General features: G+C 39.6%; 1 protein-coding gene across 1 annotated transcript; it reads left to right on the forward strand.

The window, feature by feature from the left end:
- Nucleotides 1–5,168: 5,168 nt before the first annotated feature.
- Nucleotides 5,169–8,138, forward strand: LOC131927527 (galactoside alpha-(1,2)-fucosyltransferase 2-like). Its single transcript, XM_059283220.1, has 3 exons — nucleotides 5,169–5,250; nucleotides 5,858–6,654; nucleotides 7,947–8,138. The coding sequence occupies exons 1-3, from the start codon at nucleotides 5,169–5,171 to the stop codon at nucleotides 8,136–8,138; spliced, it is 1,071 nt and encodes a 356-aa protein (XP_059139203.1).
- The last annotated feature ends 6,125 nt before the right edge of the window (nucleotides 8,139–14,263 follow it).

The raw sequence follows: 14,263 nt of genomic DNA on the forward strand, positions 1-14,263 counted from the left end.
TATATTTTATACTTTATAGTGTTTACAGTTAACAGGAACCATGTTTATCTATAGTAGGTTATTAATACAGTTGGATGTACCCTTGTTTTCTCTATAGTTAGCAGGTTTACGTCATGGTGTCACCTCCCCACCGTTGCCAGGATTTGTCAGTTTGTATTTAAAAGACTTTTTCCCTCTAATTAAGCATTCATTTACTGGCAAAAACAATTTTTTATCTATATATTTTGGACTTTTTGTCTTGGTGTCACCCCCTAAAGGCTGTCACCCGATGCGGTCCGCATCCCTCCCCCCTCCCACGTCCCCACCTCGCAACGCCTCTGTGTTTAGAGCTAGATTTGCAAGTAGGTGTGGGGGGGGGGGGATAGCTGTGGGATATGTGTGCGACGTGTCGCTTGCAACCTGCACATCAATTTGCCCAACCACCAGGAATCGAACCCAGGTCTATACACTACCCTCTCATCCTGTGCCAATCACATCGACCACACGGAAATCAAAACAAACCTTCGTTTAACCGTTTAACATATTGAAAATTCTGCATTAAAAACTTAAGTGAGCGAATAAGTGCTGTGCATGATGTATTTACCTTAGCGTGTTGATCTAGGCATTTGTTTTGTTTGGGTTCGTCAGAGCGTGACGTATCTAAGGTCTTCTGTGTGGGGTGCACGCATATGTTACATGACTTGAGTTGACTGAACTTTAGAACAACAGTGTGCTATTGACTGGGCAGCAGGGGTGCATCAGTCAATTAATATCAGTCAACTTCTATCAGTCAACTTCTATCATTAATCTTGTATCGTGCACCATATGTCAAATCACCATTTACCAGTCAACTTATATCAGTCACTTTGTACCATTTATCTTGTATCAGTCAACTTGTATAATCACCTCTACCTATCAATTTACACCATTGAACGTGTATCATTCAACTTGTATCATTCAACTTTTAACATTCAAATTATATCATTCAACTTGTATCATTCAACTTCTATCATTCAACTTGTATCATTCAAATTATACCATTCACATTTTATCAGTCTCATTTTATCAATCAACGTATATCACTTCCCCAGTCAACTTATATCATTCACCCAGTCATATCCAGACCCAATTAATCCCCCACGAATTGGCACACTTCCACCCCCCCCACCCCCACCCCCCCCCCTACTGTAACACAAGACGACCCTCGTGTCGGTAACACTTCCAGGCCTGCCACAAGAGAATTCCAGCCCCAATTTTTTTCAACAACTCCTTTACAACTCCTCTTACAAACCGCGTACCTTCAAGAGGAACTACTTCCATTGGGTGCACATTACACACCTGGGCTAAGATTTTATAATCGCGTTTCTTGAATCTCATTTCCTAAAGACTGGGAATCTTTTCAACCGTTTAGTTTGGATAAAGGACAGTTGTTCTTCGTCAAACTAGGATTAGTTAATGTAATCCTTTATGGTCTACACATTGAGGTATTGTGCGACTATCACATATTGTAGCTATCGTACAATCGTGGGTATTGTCTACATACATATAAACACACACACACACACACATACACACACACGTCTATATGTGTAGGTATATAAGTACACTTATAAGTTTATATATATATAAATATATATATATTATATATATATATATATATATATATATATATATATATATATATATATATAAATATATATATATATATATATATATATATATATATATATATATATTGTCTACATACATATAAACACACACACACACACATACACACACACGTCTATATGTGTATGTATATATGTACACTTATAAGTTTATATATATATATAAATATAGATATATATATATATATTATATATATATATATATATATATATATATATATATATATATATATATATATATATATATATATATATAAATATATATATATATATATATATATATATATATATATATAGATAATATATATATATATATATATATATATATATATATATATATATATATATATATATATATATATATATATGTACACATATATGTTTATTTTTACATATATATATATATATATATATATATATATATGGGTCTACGACAAATTCCCGAAAGACACTTGCCCGAAGGCCGATTTCCCGAATGGACACTTGCCCGAATGCGACAAATGCCCGAATGCGACAAACGCCCGAAACCATTGTCTGGTTTCGTATGTTTGTATGTGTATGTGTGTGTGTGTGTTTGTGTGTGCGTGTGTGTGCGTGCGAGAGTGTGTGTTTGTGTGTATGAAGCTACCTCTACAGGCTTATGAGTACATGTGTATGTTTATATCAGCAGCAACTCATAAAAAATTCGCCACTGTCGAGATTGAGAGGGACATAAGTAGACTTGGCATAAGGCTCGGTATAAAGAAATATAAGAAACTTTAACATTGCTTTGAATGTAAAAAATGTAATGTAGAGGCATAATTAGGAAAACAAACCACAACTATAGAAGGACGTTTTATTCATTTTTTTCAAAATATTTCCCACAATATGTTTTTATTTGTAAATGGAATGGTGTTATTTAATAGTCAAATACTTGTCGTCAACACCCACCGTAATGTCGAAATGGGTTCATTAAAACTTTTGATACTTTCATTAACTTTCATACTTTCCAGTATAATGCCACTCTACCTATCAATAAGTCTACTTGCCAGTATAACGCCACTCTACATAACTCTAAGTATACTTGCCAGTATAGTGCAACTCTACCAACCAACCCCCAACCCCCTCCCCTCTACTGACCAATCAACTAGCCACGTTTCAAACCTGACGTCACAGAACGAGCTATCACACCTTTCACCAGACTAACACCTGTTACATTTGTAACATTTCTGTAACAGCCCGTCACCCTCAGATTATCCCACGACTGCGCATGCCCAATCACGGGGTTGACGTCACATCCGAATACCACAAAACAAAACCATAACCTATCATAAACATGCCACGCCCCCCTTGTTTTACCTCCCAGTGTCAACACAAACCACTTGTCTATAACTCTTGAACCAGGGACGATCTGATACTTGCTTGTTATCTCATTGTTTACGTGAGGTCTATGGGAAATGTTTTTTGGAGTAGCCCGTCCTTGGAGTACGGTAAGTGGTCTATAAACAGTCATGCAGAAAGGTGTCAACTTTGGGTGTGTTTTCTCTTTTTTGTTTTTAATTTTCACTAGGCAGTTTTGTGGATAACACTTTAAACTCATCAATTTTATTCATAACACTCTAATTCATCCATTTTGTGGATACCACTTAATATATAGTGCGTGTGTGTGTATGTATATCACCATAGATTTACCCTTTTCGGGGTGGTCGGGGCACCTCAGTTGACCGTATAATTCTTCGCCATCCATCTCTTTCCTCTGCCACTTGGATTTGTTCTGAAACGGGCAGCCCCATTCAATCCTTGATGTCATCCATCCTGCTGCGTCTTTGCCTTCCCCTCCCTCTAGCCATAGTATATAAACGTCTGTATGATTGTCTATAGTTCCACACGGTACCCTCCCTCCCCCCCCCCCCCACAAATAGCTCCGTCTCCTCTAATACCCCAAGTCACGGTTGAATGCTTACCTTTTGACTTTCCTGCCCTCAACAACAGACGTAGCGCTCCCGTGTATGACCGTGTATGTGTACCTAGGAATTAATGCAATCACACATTCTGTGTGTCTATATGTGTATGTTTGAACGCTTTATATAATTTGCATAAACACGCCCGTTACAACTTTTCACAATCGACCTGTTCTATGTTGATTCAGTGTCAGGTAAACGTGTGGAGACGCTTTATTTCTCGTCTGCTTCTACAGTTAGATCCCCATCCAACAGGACTGACCTTGACCCCATCCGTCCCCAAGCAACCCCTTGACCAGTGGCGGACACCGGATGTAGAGGATGTTGAAGATACTACGGAAGCTCTACGTTCTTGCACTGCTTATTGTCACAGTTTGCTTCATATGTAAGTAGTTACAACTCTTCAATACTTAAGCAAACAAACAAAAAATTAAATGCTTTTAAAACTGGATCATTTTCCCACGTTTTCTTTAACTTGCTTTCGCGTCTGTTTGTCTTTCCATCAAATCTTGCGATCGAAATTTCGGGCACTTCCCAGTTAGCTGAAATTTTCAGGGAAGCTTTGTTTCCGATGACAATACAATATTCAATTATTATTATTACTAAATTGATCCATGGAAAAATGTTATTGATCATTTTAGACTCCTATTGATTTGTACAAAAAAAGGACATAACCTAGTAATTGTAATTTGATAAAAACAAGGTTCGGTACTTTCCCTCTTCTGGCTTACTGAAAAACAAATGAAACATGAAGGAGCGAGCACGCGATTGGCTGAGTAGTGGTCACGCGGTGTTTGTGTACAAACCTATGCAAATCTGACTGATCCGGAAGTAGAATGTTGATGGTCGAATAGTTTGCACGCGAGGGCAAAATGGTGAAAGAAACGGCAACACAGAAGAAACGCCGATTGGAAAAGGCACGCCAGAAGTATCAGGAGAAGCGCAATGCAGGATACAGATTGGAAAATCCTCCTAAACAACCAAAAATTATGGAAGAAAGTGAGTATCTAAAGAAGCTTGAAAAAGATCGAAACCGAAAATCTGCTGCTTTAGCGATGGAAACAGAAGAACAAAGTGTCTCTCGTAAAGCAAAAGATAGAATGCGTCATGCTACTGCTCGTGCGATTGAGACTGGAGGATTGCAAAAGGAAATGGAAATATTCCTCGGCGCTAAAGTGATGTTGAGAGCGAACATCATCGTTGAAAAGGGACTGGTTAATCGGCAACATTACAGAAATTCATTGGCCTAATTTCAGACGCGACCAGATTGATAAAGACATTCCCGACTTAAGCATTGACTTTGGGCCAGATGGAATCCATCGGATTGACCCGAGATGCGTAGAATTTGATGGAAAAGTGAATTATGGAAAAGTCGAGCGAAGACAACTGCCCATAATTCTATGCTGGGCATGCACAGTGCATAAAATGCAAAGCTGCACAGTTGATCACGCAGTTGTCTTTTTAGGACCAGCGCTTTTTGAAACGGGCCAGGCGTTTGTTGCGCTCAGTCGAGTACGATCACTCGAAGGCGTACGCATTGTGGAATTGGATTGCAGCAAGCTAACAGGAAAAAAACCCTGCAATGAGGAATGTCTACAGGAGATGGAAAGATTGCGTCGACACGAACCTCCAGCTGATCCTGAATAATAAGCGTGTCATACCTGGTATAAGCCCCTTTTATCTTTGTGTTCGTCCTTTGTGACTGTTTGTCTTCGTTTACCCAAAATAAAAACTAAATGCGAGAAGATAAAATCGATAGCAAGATTTGAATGCAAACAAACAGACAAAGACTAAAAAGTAGAAAATAATTATCATTAATTTTTTTTAAAAAAAACCCACGTTTTCTGTTTGAACTAAAAAGTAGAAAATAAATGCTATACATCACAATAATGCAAGCGATCACTCTACTATAAGCGATCGCAAACTGTGTGCGCATTATAACAAAAAATGAAAAACGTGGGGCTCCCTATTAAAACTCCACAGTATTATCTATTCAATAGTAATATAACTTTTACATCTTATATTAACAATGACCGATAAAAAACGTTTACTTCGGCGCCCCACGTTTTTCAAATAAGACAAAAATAAGTTAAATTCTATAACTTCACAGGTCGCGTCATAGTGGTAGTATTGATTGGTAATACTGTGCGATATTAATGTAACAATGTATGCTGGATTAAAGACGATCAGTTGATATTAGACACGTTTGATTAATTTATTTATTCTATCAACAGCTGTTATCATATTGTAATAATAATTTATTTTTTCCAGCCTTCACTGGCTACTACTACAGTAGAACCAGCAAACACGAACCTCCAGCTAAAGTCTACAACCAACTTGCCGTCACTACTTCGAGGGCGCCTAACATCGAAACGCCCACCACGGGCGCACCCTCCATACACGCACCCACCACGGGCGCGCCCCCGAAGGAAGCGCCCAGCACCCTATCGCCCCTGACGGAGTACATCGCCTGCGACGAGATGGGTCAGCTCGGGAACAACATGTTCCAGTACGCAGGGCTCCTAGGCCTGGCCAGGAGAAATCGGAAAATCCCGTTCATCCAACCCCAGTTTAGAATCACCAAAGCCTTCAAAGTCACTCACGTCATGCCCTTCGACGTGTCCAGAAAATGGACGGTCGTTTTTGAACACAGTTACGGAAAATTCGATACGACTTTATTAAACCTAACATCCGGGGATATACATTTTAATGGATATTTACAGTCGTTTAAGTATTTCCAAAATATAACCGAGGAGATTAAGAAAGAGTTTGTTTTTCACGATTGGATAACAAAACTAGCGAGCGATTGCTTAGAGAGTTTGAAAGACGTCATTGGGGATAGGATTCCTATTGGCGTGCATGTGAGGAGGATGGATAAGACGTACGGCAAGGATATGGGGAGCGGTGACCTCGTGGCACCTGACACGTACTTCCGGAAGGCTTTTGATTGGATGGAGGCCAAGTACAAGAACGTGGTGTTTCTCGTCGCCACGGATGACCGATCGTGGTGCCAGACTACGCTCGTGGACGGTGCCAGGGTTGTCCTGTTGCCTGTTGCCATAGCAGAGGTAGGTGTTGATGGTGTTAGGGTTGTATTGTTACACCCGGGGGGGGTAGGTGTTGATGGTGTTAGGGTTGTATTGTTACACAGTGGGGGAGGGTAGATGTTGATAGTGTTAGGGTTGTATTGTTACACCGGAGGGGGAGGGTAGGTGTTGATGGTGTTAGGGTGGTACTGTTACCCCCTGGGGTAGGTGTTGATGGTGTTAGGGTTGTACTGTTACCCAGGGTGGTAGGTGTTGATGGTGTTAGGGTTGTACTGTTACCCCGGGTGGTAGGTGTTGATGGTGTTAGGGTTGTACTGTTACCCCGGGTGGTAGGTGTTGATGGTGTTAGGGTTGTACTGTTACCCCAGGTGGTACGTGTTGATGGTGTTAGGTTGTATTGTTACACAGTGGGGGAGGGTAGATGTTGATAGTGTTAGGGTTGTACTTTTATCCCGGGGAGGGGTAGGTATTGATGGTGTTAGGGTGGTACTGTTACACCGGAGGGGGGAGGGTAGGTGTTGATGGTTTTAGGGTTGTGCTGTTACCCCGGAGGGTGGGTAGGTATTGATGGTGTTAGGGTGGTACTGTTACCCCCTGGGGTAGGTGTTGATGGTGTTAGGGTTGTATTGTTACACCGGAGGGGAGGAGGGTAGGTGTTGATAGTGTTAGGGTTGTACTGTTACACGGGGCGGGGGGGGGGTAGGTGTAGACGGTGTCATAGCTGGGTGTTGACGGCGCAAAGGTTATGCTTTTGCCTGTGACCCCCGGGGATGTGTTTGTGTGTATGTGTATGTGGGGGGGGGAGGTGGGCGTTGATTATGTCAAGTATGTCCTGCCCATGTGAAACGATCAAGTAAAGATTAATAAGCGACTCATTGGCGACTAATTGAATTCTAATTAGCGATTAATCAGGAACAACATAAAGCTTTTAAGGGCCACTGTTTAAACTTCTTATTTACAACTCATTAATAACTAATTAACAAGGCAGGTCGACTATTAGGAGTAAATAGCCGTTACAAAAAAGAATAGCCGATTAAATAGCGATTTAATGACAAATGATTGCAGACTTATTAGCAACTATAAAGTGACTAAATAAAAAGAGATTTCCGACTGATTTGCGATTAAGTTAAAAAGAATAGGGCTGGTAAGTAGGTCACCAACCGGTTCTACGGCTCAATAAAACCTGCATGAGCCATAGAACTGGTTGGTGACCTACTTACCAGCCCTATTGCCTAGTAAATAGCAACTAATTAGCAAGGAACTAATTAGTCACTAATGATCAAAATTACTTTCTGTCACTCCCCCCCCCCTAGGTACACCTGCGTGTGCTGACGATGTGCCGTCACGTGATCATGTCCGTCGGGACCTTTGGCTGGTGGGCAGGCTGGTTCGTCGGCGGTGACGTCATCTACTACACCCGGCAGGTGAGGGAGGGCTCGGAGAGGAGCCGGATGTTTGAGGCCACGGACTTTTTCCCGCCCCACTGGATCGGGATCGGGGACTGAGGAGGCCGCGAGGGCCACGACAGGGAACTTGTGGGAGAGAGAGCTGTATGGAGTCTTCAGGTCGGCGTTACCCTACAGCTCGTGTCCTGGTTCCAGTTTCTTCCAGGCATCTCTTCTGGGGGGGGGGGGGAGGGGTGGACTCCGCCTCGAAGAACGTCTAACGCCCCCCCCCCCTCCCGAACGAACGATAATTCATATAGAAAATATATACTTTTACCAGTGTCCAAGCCCCCCCCCCCACCCCCCCCCCCAGCGGGAAATGTAGTACTCGCCCCCCCCCCCCCCCCCCCATATTTTCAAGTGCATTCCTCCCCCGAAGAATAATGTCTGAAAGAAAAACTGCCTGGGTCTGGGTCTATTACCTAATATTAAATCGCTTGACCGCTTGATTTAGATTGACGGATGAATCAGATGGGTGTAAAATGGCAGATAAGTCTGACCAGTCTCACCTACATAGACTAGTCTCAGCTATATAGACTTGTCTCCCCTATATAGAATAGTCTCACCAAGACAGAATAGTCTCAACTAGATAGAATATTCTCACCTAGATAGAATTGTCTCACCTAGATTGAATAGTCTCACCTAGATAGAATAGGCTCAGTTATATAGACTAGTCTCACTTACATAGACTAGTCTCACCGAGATAGAATAGTCTCACCTAGATATAATAGTCTCACCTAGATAGAATAGTCTCACCTAGATATCTAGCATCGGGATTTTCCCTACAGGACCTAGATGGGCAAGTCTTGCCATATTGACAAGTCCGGCAACTTTGACAAGTCTGATCCAACTAAAACATTCAGCCACATTGAGAAGTCTGGCTGTTTTGACAAATCGGTCATTTTGACAAGTTCGGCCAAACTTGACTAATCTAGCCTTATTGACAAGTATTCCGGTGTAGGTATGTCTCCGATATACCTGTGAGAATCTACAAGAAAACAGTTCCAGATTATAAGACGGCGTCACTTACCAATGTGCAACCTGCAGAGCCCCTCGCCACCCCATCCCCACCCCCGGGTCCTACATAAATGGCTGAAGCGTGATGCCATACACCATACCGTAAAGCCCATACACCATACCGTAAAGCCCATACACCATACCGTAAAGCCCATACACCATACCGTAAAGCCCATACACCATACCGTAAAGCCCATACACCATACCGTAAAGCCCATACAAGAAAAGATATTGCCCTCATTATTTGGTGCTATGCGTGTAATATTGCTCATGTATTTCAGTATTCTAACGGTGTCCATTCAATATTGGTTATGTCCATATACAATTGGTGCTGTGCATAAAATATGTATCATATGATATTATATCCATTAGTATTACTGTCCTGTACTTGTTAGCTAGATAAAAATATTGCCAAATGAAATATTATAAATGCCACATAAGAAATCATGGAAGAGGTGTTTGAAATTAGAAGTTGGACTGCTAATTAGTAAGTCTTATTTGTGTAAAGTGTGCTAATGTGATGTTGTATGATGTGATACAAATAATCATATATGTGTGAATTGTGTGTTAAGTTTGCTAACGTGTGGTTGTGTGATAAGACACACATAGCCCAGAGAGTCATGCCGTCGGTATTGACATTGATTCGGGCTATTTTTTTAAACGATTGAAAGGAACTTGCAAAAAAATAATAAATAATATTTTTAAACTATGCAATAAATTTAGATAATTTGTGTAAAGAAGACACATGAAAATATAGACTGAGTGCAATACTTATTGTACAGTTAAAATAAAACACCACTCCAGAAATATAAGGGTTAAAATGTATCTCTAAAATAATACGAGTTCAAATATACTTCTACCAAAATATAAGTGTTAAAATGCAGATCTCGTTTTGTATACGCTTGATAATTGTTAAAATTTTGGTTAAAGATTTTACATATGAAACTTTAATGTTTGTTTATATTGTAGCTTTGTTATAAGCAGTTTATGCATCTATAGTTAAGAACGGCGTCCGCAATTCATCTTCCTGGAGGCGTACACTAAAATATACTTTAAAAAGTATAAGGTTACTTACGTTAGAATATTTTGGACTAAGAATTTGAGTATTACATTTTTCTTGGTGTTTTAATTGTGTGCATGCATTTGTATTATACTCAAGCATGATTGCAGTCAGGGCAGTGCGCCTGTAGGACAAATGTTTCTTGCAATATGTTTCCATACAAAATGTGTAAAAAATTTCAAGCTTAAAACTTAAAACATAAACAATAACGGTCTTGTCAGGCTACAGGGTGAAAGTTTACAGTTTACTATCTGGTATACACAGTGTTGGTGAATATTTGAAATTAAGCATGTGAATATTATATACTATGAAGACATATGAATCCAATAACGTATATACAACGTGGCTGATGTATATTTGGAACTTGAAATGTGAATATTATGTATTGTGAAGACTGTTGTGAATTCAATTACGTACATGCAATGTTGTTGCTTTATATTTGAAATTTGAGTTTTTGTGTATTGTGAACATTGTTGTTGATGTCTATATGAAACTTGAAATGTAAATTTAATTTATTGTGAACGACGCTGTGATTTTACTTGAACCATGAACCATGAACCATTTAATTATAACTATCTAGTTGAAACCGATGTACTGATTCTCGGGCGAACTGTCTTTGTTCTTTATTTTTACAAGCTTTTATTCCAAGCTTTTAATTAACTTGCTTCCTCTGTTTGTCTTTCTGTCGTGCTTTTGTCTGTCGTCAAAGATTGAAATGTGGGTCAAGACATGAAGACAATGCCACCTGTAATCAAATTATACTTAATTGGATAACTAATTAATCTTCCGCACAATTATACGCGCATTATCATGTTTATTTGGTGCGCCATCGTTTTAGTCATGCAAGTCTATTGTATAAACAATTTGAAAGGTCTGAAAAAATTGCATAAAAAAACGTTATAATAACAAGCTTTATGTAATAATGCACTAACAAGGAGAGAAAAACAAAATATTGTCATTAAATGTATTTTAATACACTATTGTTTAAATAACTATGGGGTCATCCATAAATGACGTCACGCTTATTTTGACGATTTTTACCTCACTCCCTCCCCTCCGTCACACGTCGTCACAAAAAGCCAGACCCCTCCCCCTACAATGACGTCACACCTCAACCTACAACCCCCCCCCCCTCAAAATTGCAGTTGAATTTATTTTTAACAGCTATTTTTTTCTAAAATCTTGCCTGAACTCTGTCAAAATAGAGTATTTTAATTAATTGTTATTACAATTTATTAAAACAGTTTTCTAAAACGCAAAATCACATCTAAAATTCGTTTTCTAACATTGCTTTTTTATAATGCAAAAGTGTGACGTCGCAGCAATCTGAACCCCCCCCCCCTTATCACACACCGTCACAAAATTACGGACCCCCCCCCACCCCCCTACGAGTGTGACGTCATTTATGGACGACCCCTATACAGAAAAGCGTGGGTCTCTTTCCAGTGTTTCTTCCAGACTCTTTTCTCCAGGGGGTGGGGGTTGGGGGGGCACTTGATACTTTCGGTGGGAGAACTAAATCTTCCGGAAGGATGGGGGGGGGGGCGGTAGACAATTTTGAATTTTGAATTTTTGATGCACTGCTTTATTTATTACTTGATTGTGGTAACAGAACACAACCCAAAATTTACAACACGAGTACAATACCACAAAGTACTAGTCCACACAAGTACTACATCACACACGAACTAGACCACATGACAACTAAAGCACAAGTACACTACACACAACTATAAAAATGTGACATTGACCCACATGGGGAGGATAAAAAAAATCCCACTATTTATCCCATATATTTATATGTTTATTATGTGTAATACGACATTATTTAAAATAAGAAAACAGCACTTAACAGACGAACCATAACAAACATATACATTTTAAAAAGTAGCAAAAATACAAAGCATTGATGTAGGTTTATCTGGTAGGTTTGTCGGGTAGGTTTGTCTGGTAGGTTTGTTTGGTAGATTTGTCGGATAGGTTTGTCTGGTAGGTTTGTCTATTAGGATTGTCGGGTAGGTTTGTCGGGCAAGTTTGTCGGGTAGGTTTGTCTGGTAGGTTTGTCTGGTAGGTTTGTTTGGTAGGTTTGTCGGATAGGTTTGTCTGGTAGCTTTGTCTATTAGGATTGTCGGGTACTTTTGTCGGGGGAAAGGTTTTTCAATTGGTTGCACATTAAACACCTGGGCTAAGATTGGAATAATCGTTTTTCTTGAATCTCAATTCCTAAGGACTGGAATCTTTTCAACCGTTAAGTTTGGATCACGGACAGTTTTTCTTCGTTAAACTAGGATTAGTTAATGTAGTCCTTTATGGTCTAAACATTGAGGTATTGTGCGAATATCACAGATTGTAGCTAGCGTACAATCGTGGGAATTGTCTACATACATACAAACACACACACACACATCCTTATGTGTACACATATATGTATATATATATATATATATATATATATATATATATATATATATATATATATATATATATATATATATATATATATATATATATATATATATATATTATATGTATAAATGTGTACATGTATACAGTTATACAGGCAATACACAATTTCAAACCAATAAACCTTCTTTTTTCTGTAATGTGTGTTCAATAATATAAGGCTATTGTTTTTTTTTTGTTGGTCTAATCAACTGTGTGTATAGAAACAGATGACCCTGTTTTACTTATTAATTTAGCTGTAGAACGGCAATCATACCCACTGGTAATCCATAAATCAAGGCTTTGATACATTATTAGACATGGTCCTACTTGATTGAAGGAAACACATTTATTATATGTACCGCTTCCCTACACCCCCCCCCACTCCCCCTATAGCATCCCAGGTGACAGTCGAATGCACCGTGTGTAACATATGTGTGATTGGTATTAAAAACTGTGTGTGAAGCTACATCTACAGGCGGATGAGTATATATGAATGATATATGTGTAACATCTGCAAGAACTTATGTAACTAAATTCGCCACTGTCGAGATTGAGAGGGACATAAGTAGACTTGACATAAGGCTCCGTATAAAAGAAATACAATAATCGTTAACGGTGCATTGGATGTAGAAATGAAATGTAGAGGCATAAGGAGTAGAACAAAACTACAACTTTAGAAGGATTTTATATTCATTTTTCTCAAAGTATTTCTTTAATTATTTTTTTTTAAATTGGATATTGTGGTGTAATAGTCAAAGGCATGTTGTCAACACAAGCAGTGAGGGTGGGTTGTTTTCATTAACTTTTGGTAAGTGGTATCTTTGCCATTATCGGGGTATTTTTTCAACGTAGACGTTTAACTTCTGTTTTAGTCATCTCTATATATCTCTGTTGTTCATATTACATCAACAGACTTTCTGTCCTTTGTTTAGCCATGATCGAACCACACTGGCAAGTAGAGTGTTAGTATATCGACTCTACTGGCCAGCGCACTCGCCAATGTACTGACTCTCTGCGAACCAACCTACATCTAAGTCTACTTACTAGTATAAGGACACTCTAACTACCTATAAATCTACTTTCCAGTATAGTGCCACCCTACCAACCAACCTACATCTAAGTCTACTTGCCAGTATAATGCCACTCTACCTAACTCTAAGTCTACTTGCCAGTATGGTGCCACTCTACCAACCAACCCCCAACCCCATCCCCTCTAGTGACCAATCATTTCGCGACGTTTCAAACCTGACGTCACACAACTAGCTATCCCACCTTTTACCAGACTTACACCTGTTACATTTGTAACATTTCTGTAACAGCCTGTCACCCTCAGATTACCCCACGACTGCGCATGCCCAATCATGGGGCTGACGTCACATCCGACTGCCACAAACAACAAAACCATTACCTATCATAAACCTGCCACGTCCCTTTGTGTTTTATCCCCCCCCCCACCCCTCAGTGTCAACATAAACCACTTGTCTATAAGTCTTGAACCAGGGGACGATCTGATACTTGCTTGTTCTCTCATTTGTTTACGTGAGGTCAACTAGAAATGTTGTTTGGAGTAGCCCGCCCTTGTAGTACGGTAAGTGGGTATATAAATAGTCATGCAGAAAGGTGTCAACTTTGGGTGTGCCTTCTCCTTTTAGTTTTTAATTTT

The sequence above is a fragment of the Physella acuta genome, unplaced genomic scaffold (genome assembly GCF_028476545.2).
Source record: "Physella acuta isolate Inbredline_101_S28 unplaced genomic scaffold, ASM2847654v3 ptg001414l, whole genome shotgun sequence".
Classification (NCBI taxonomy): Eukaryota; Metazoa; Mollusca; class Gastropoda; family Physidae; genus Physella; species Physella acuta.

Coding starts and splice junctions, on each gene's coding strand:
- LOC131927527 (XM_059283220.1), top strand. CDS start 5,169: ATGAGGAATGTCTACAGGAGATGGAAAGATTGCGTCGACACGAACCTC. Junction 5,251..5,857: donor TAATAAGCGTGTCATACCTG/GTATAAGCCCCT, acceptor TATTTTTTCCAG/CCTTCACTGGCTACTACTAC. Junction 6,655..7,946: donor TGCCTGTTGCCATAGCAGAG/GTAGGTGTTGAT, acceptor CCCCCCCCCTAG/GTACACCTGCGTGTGCTGAC.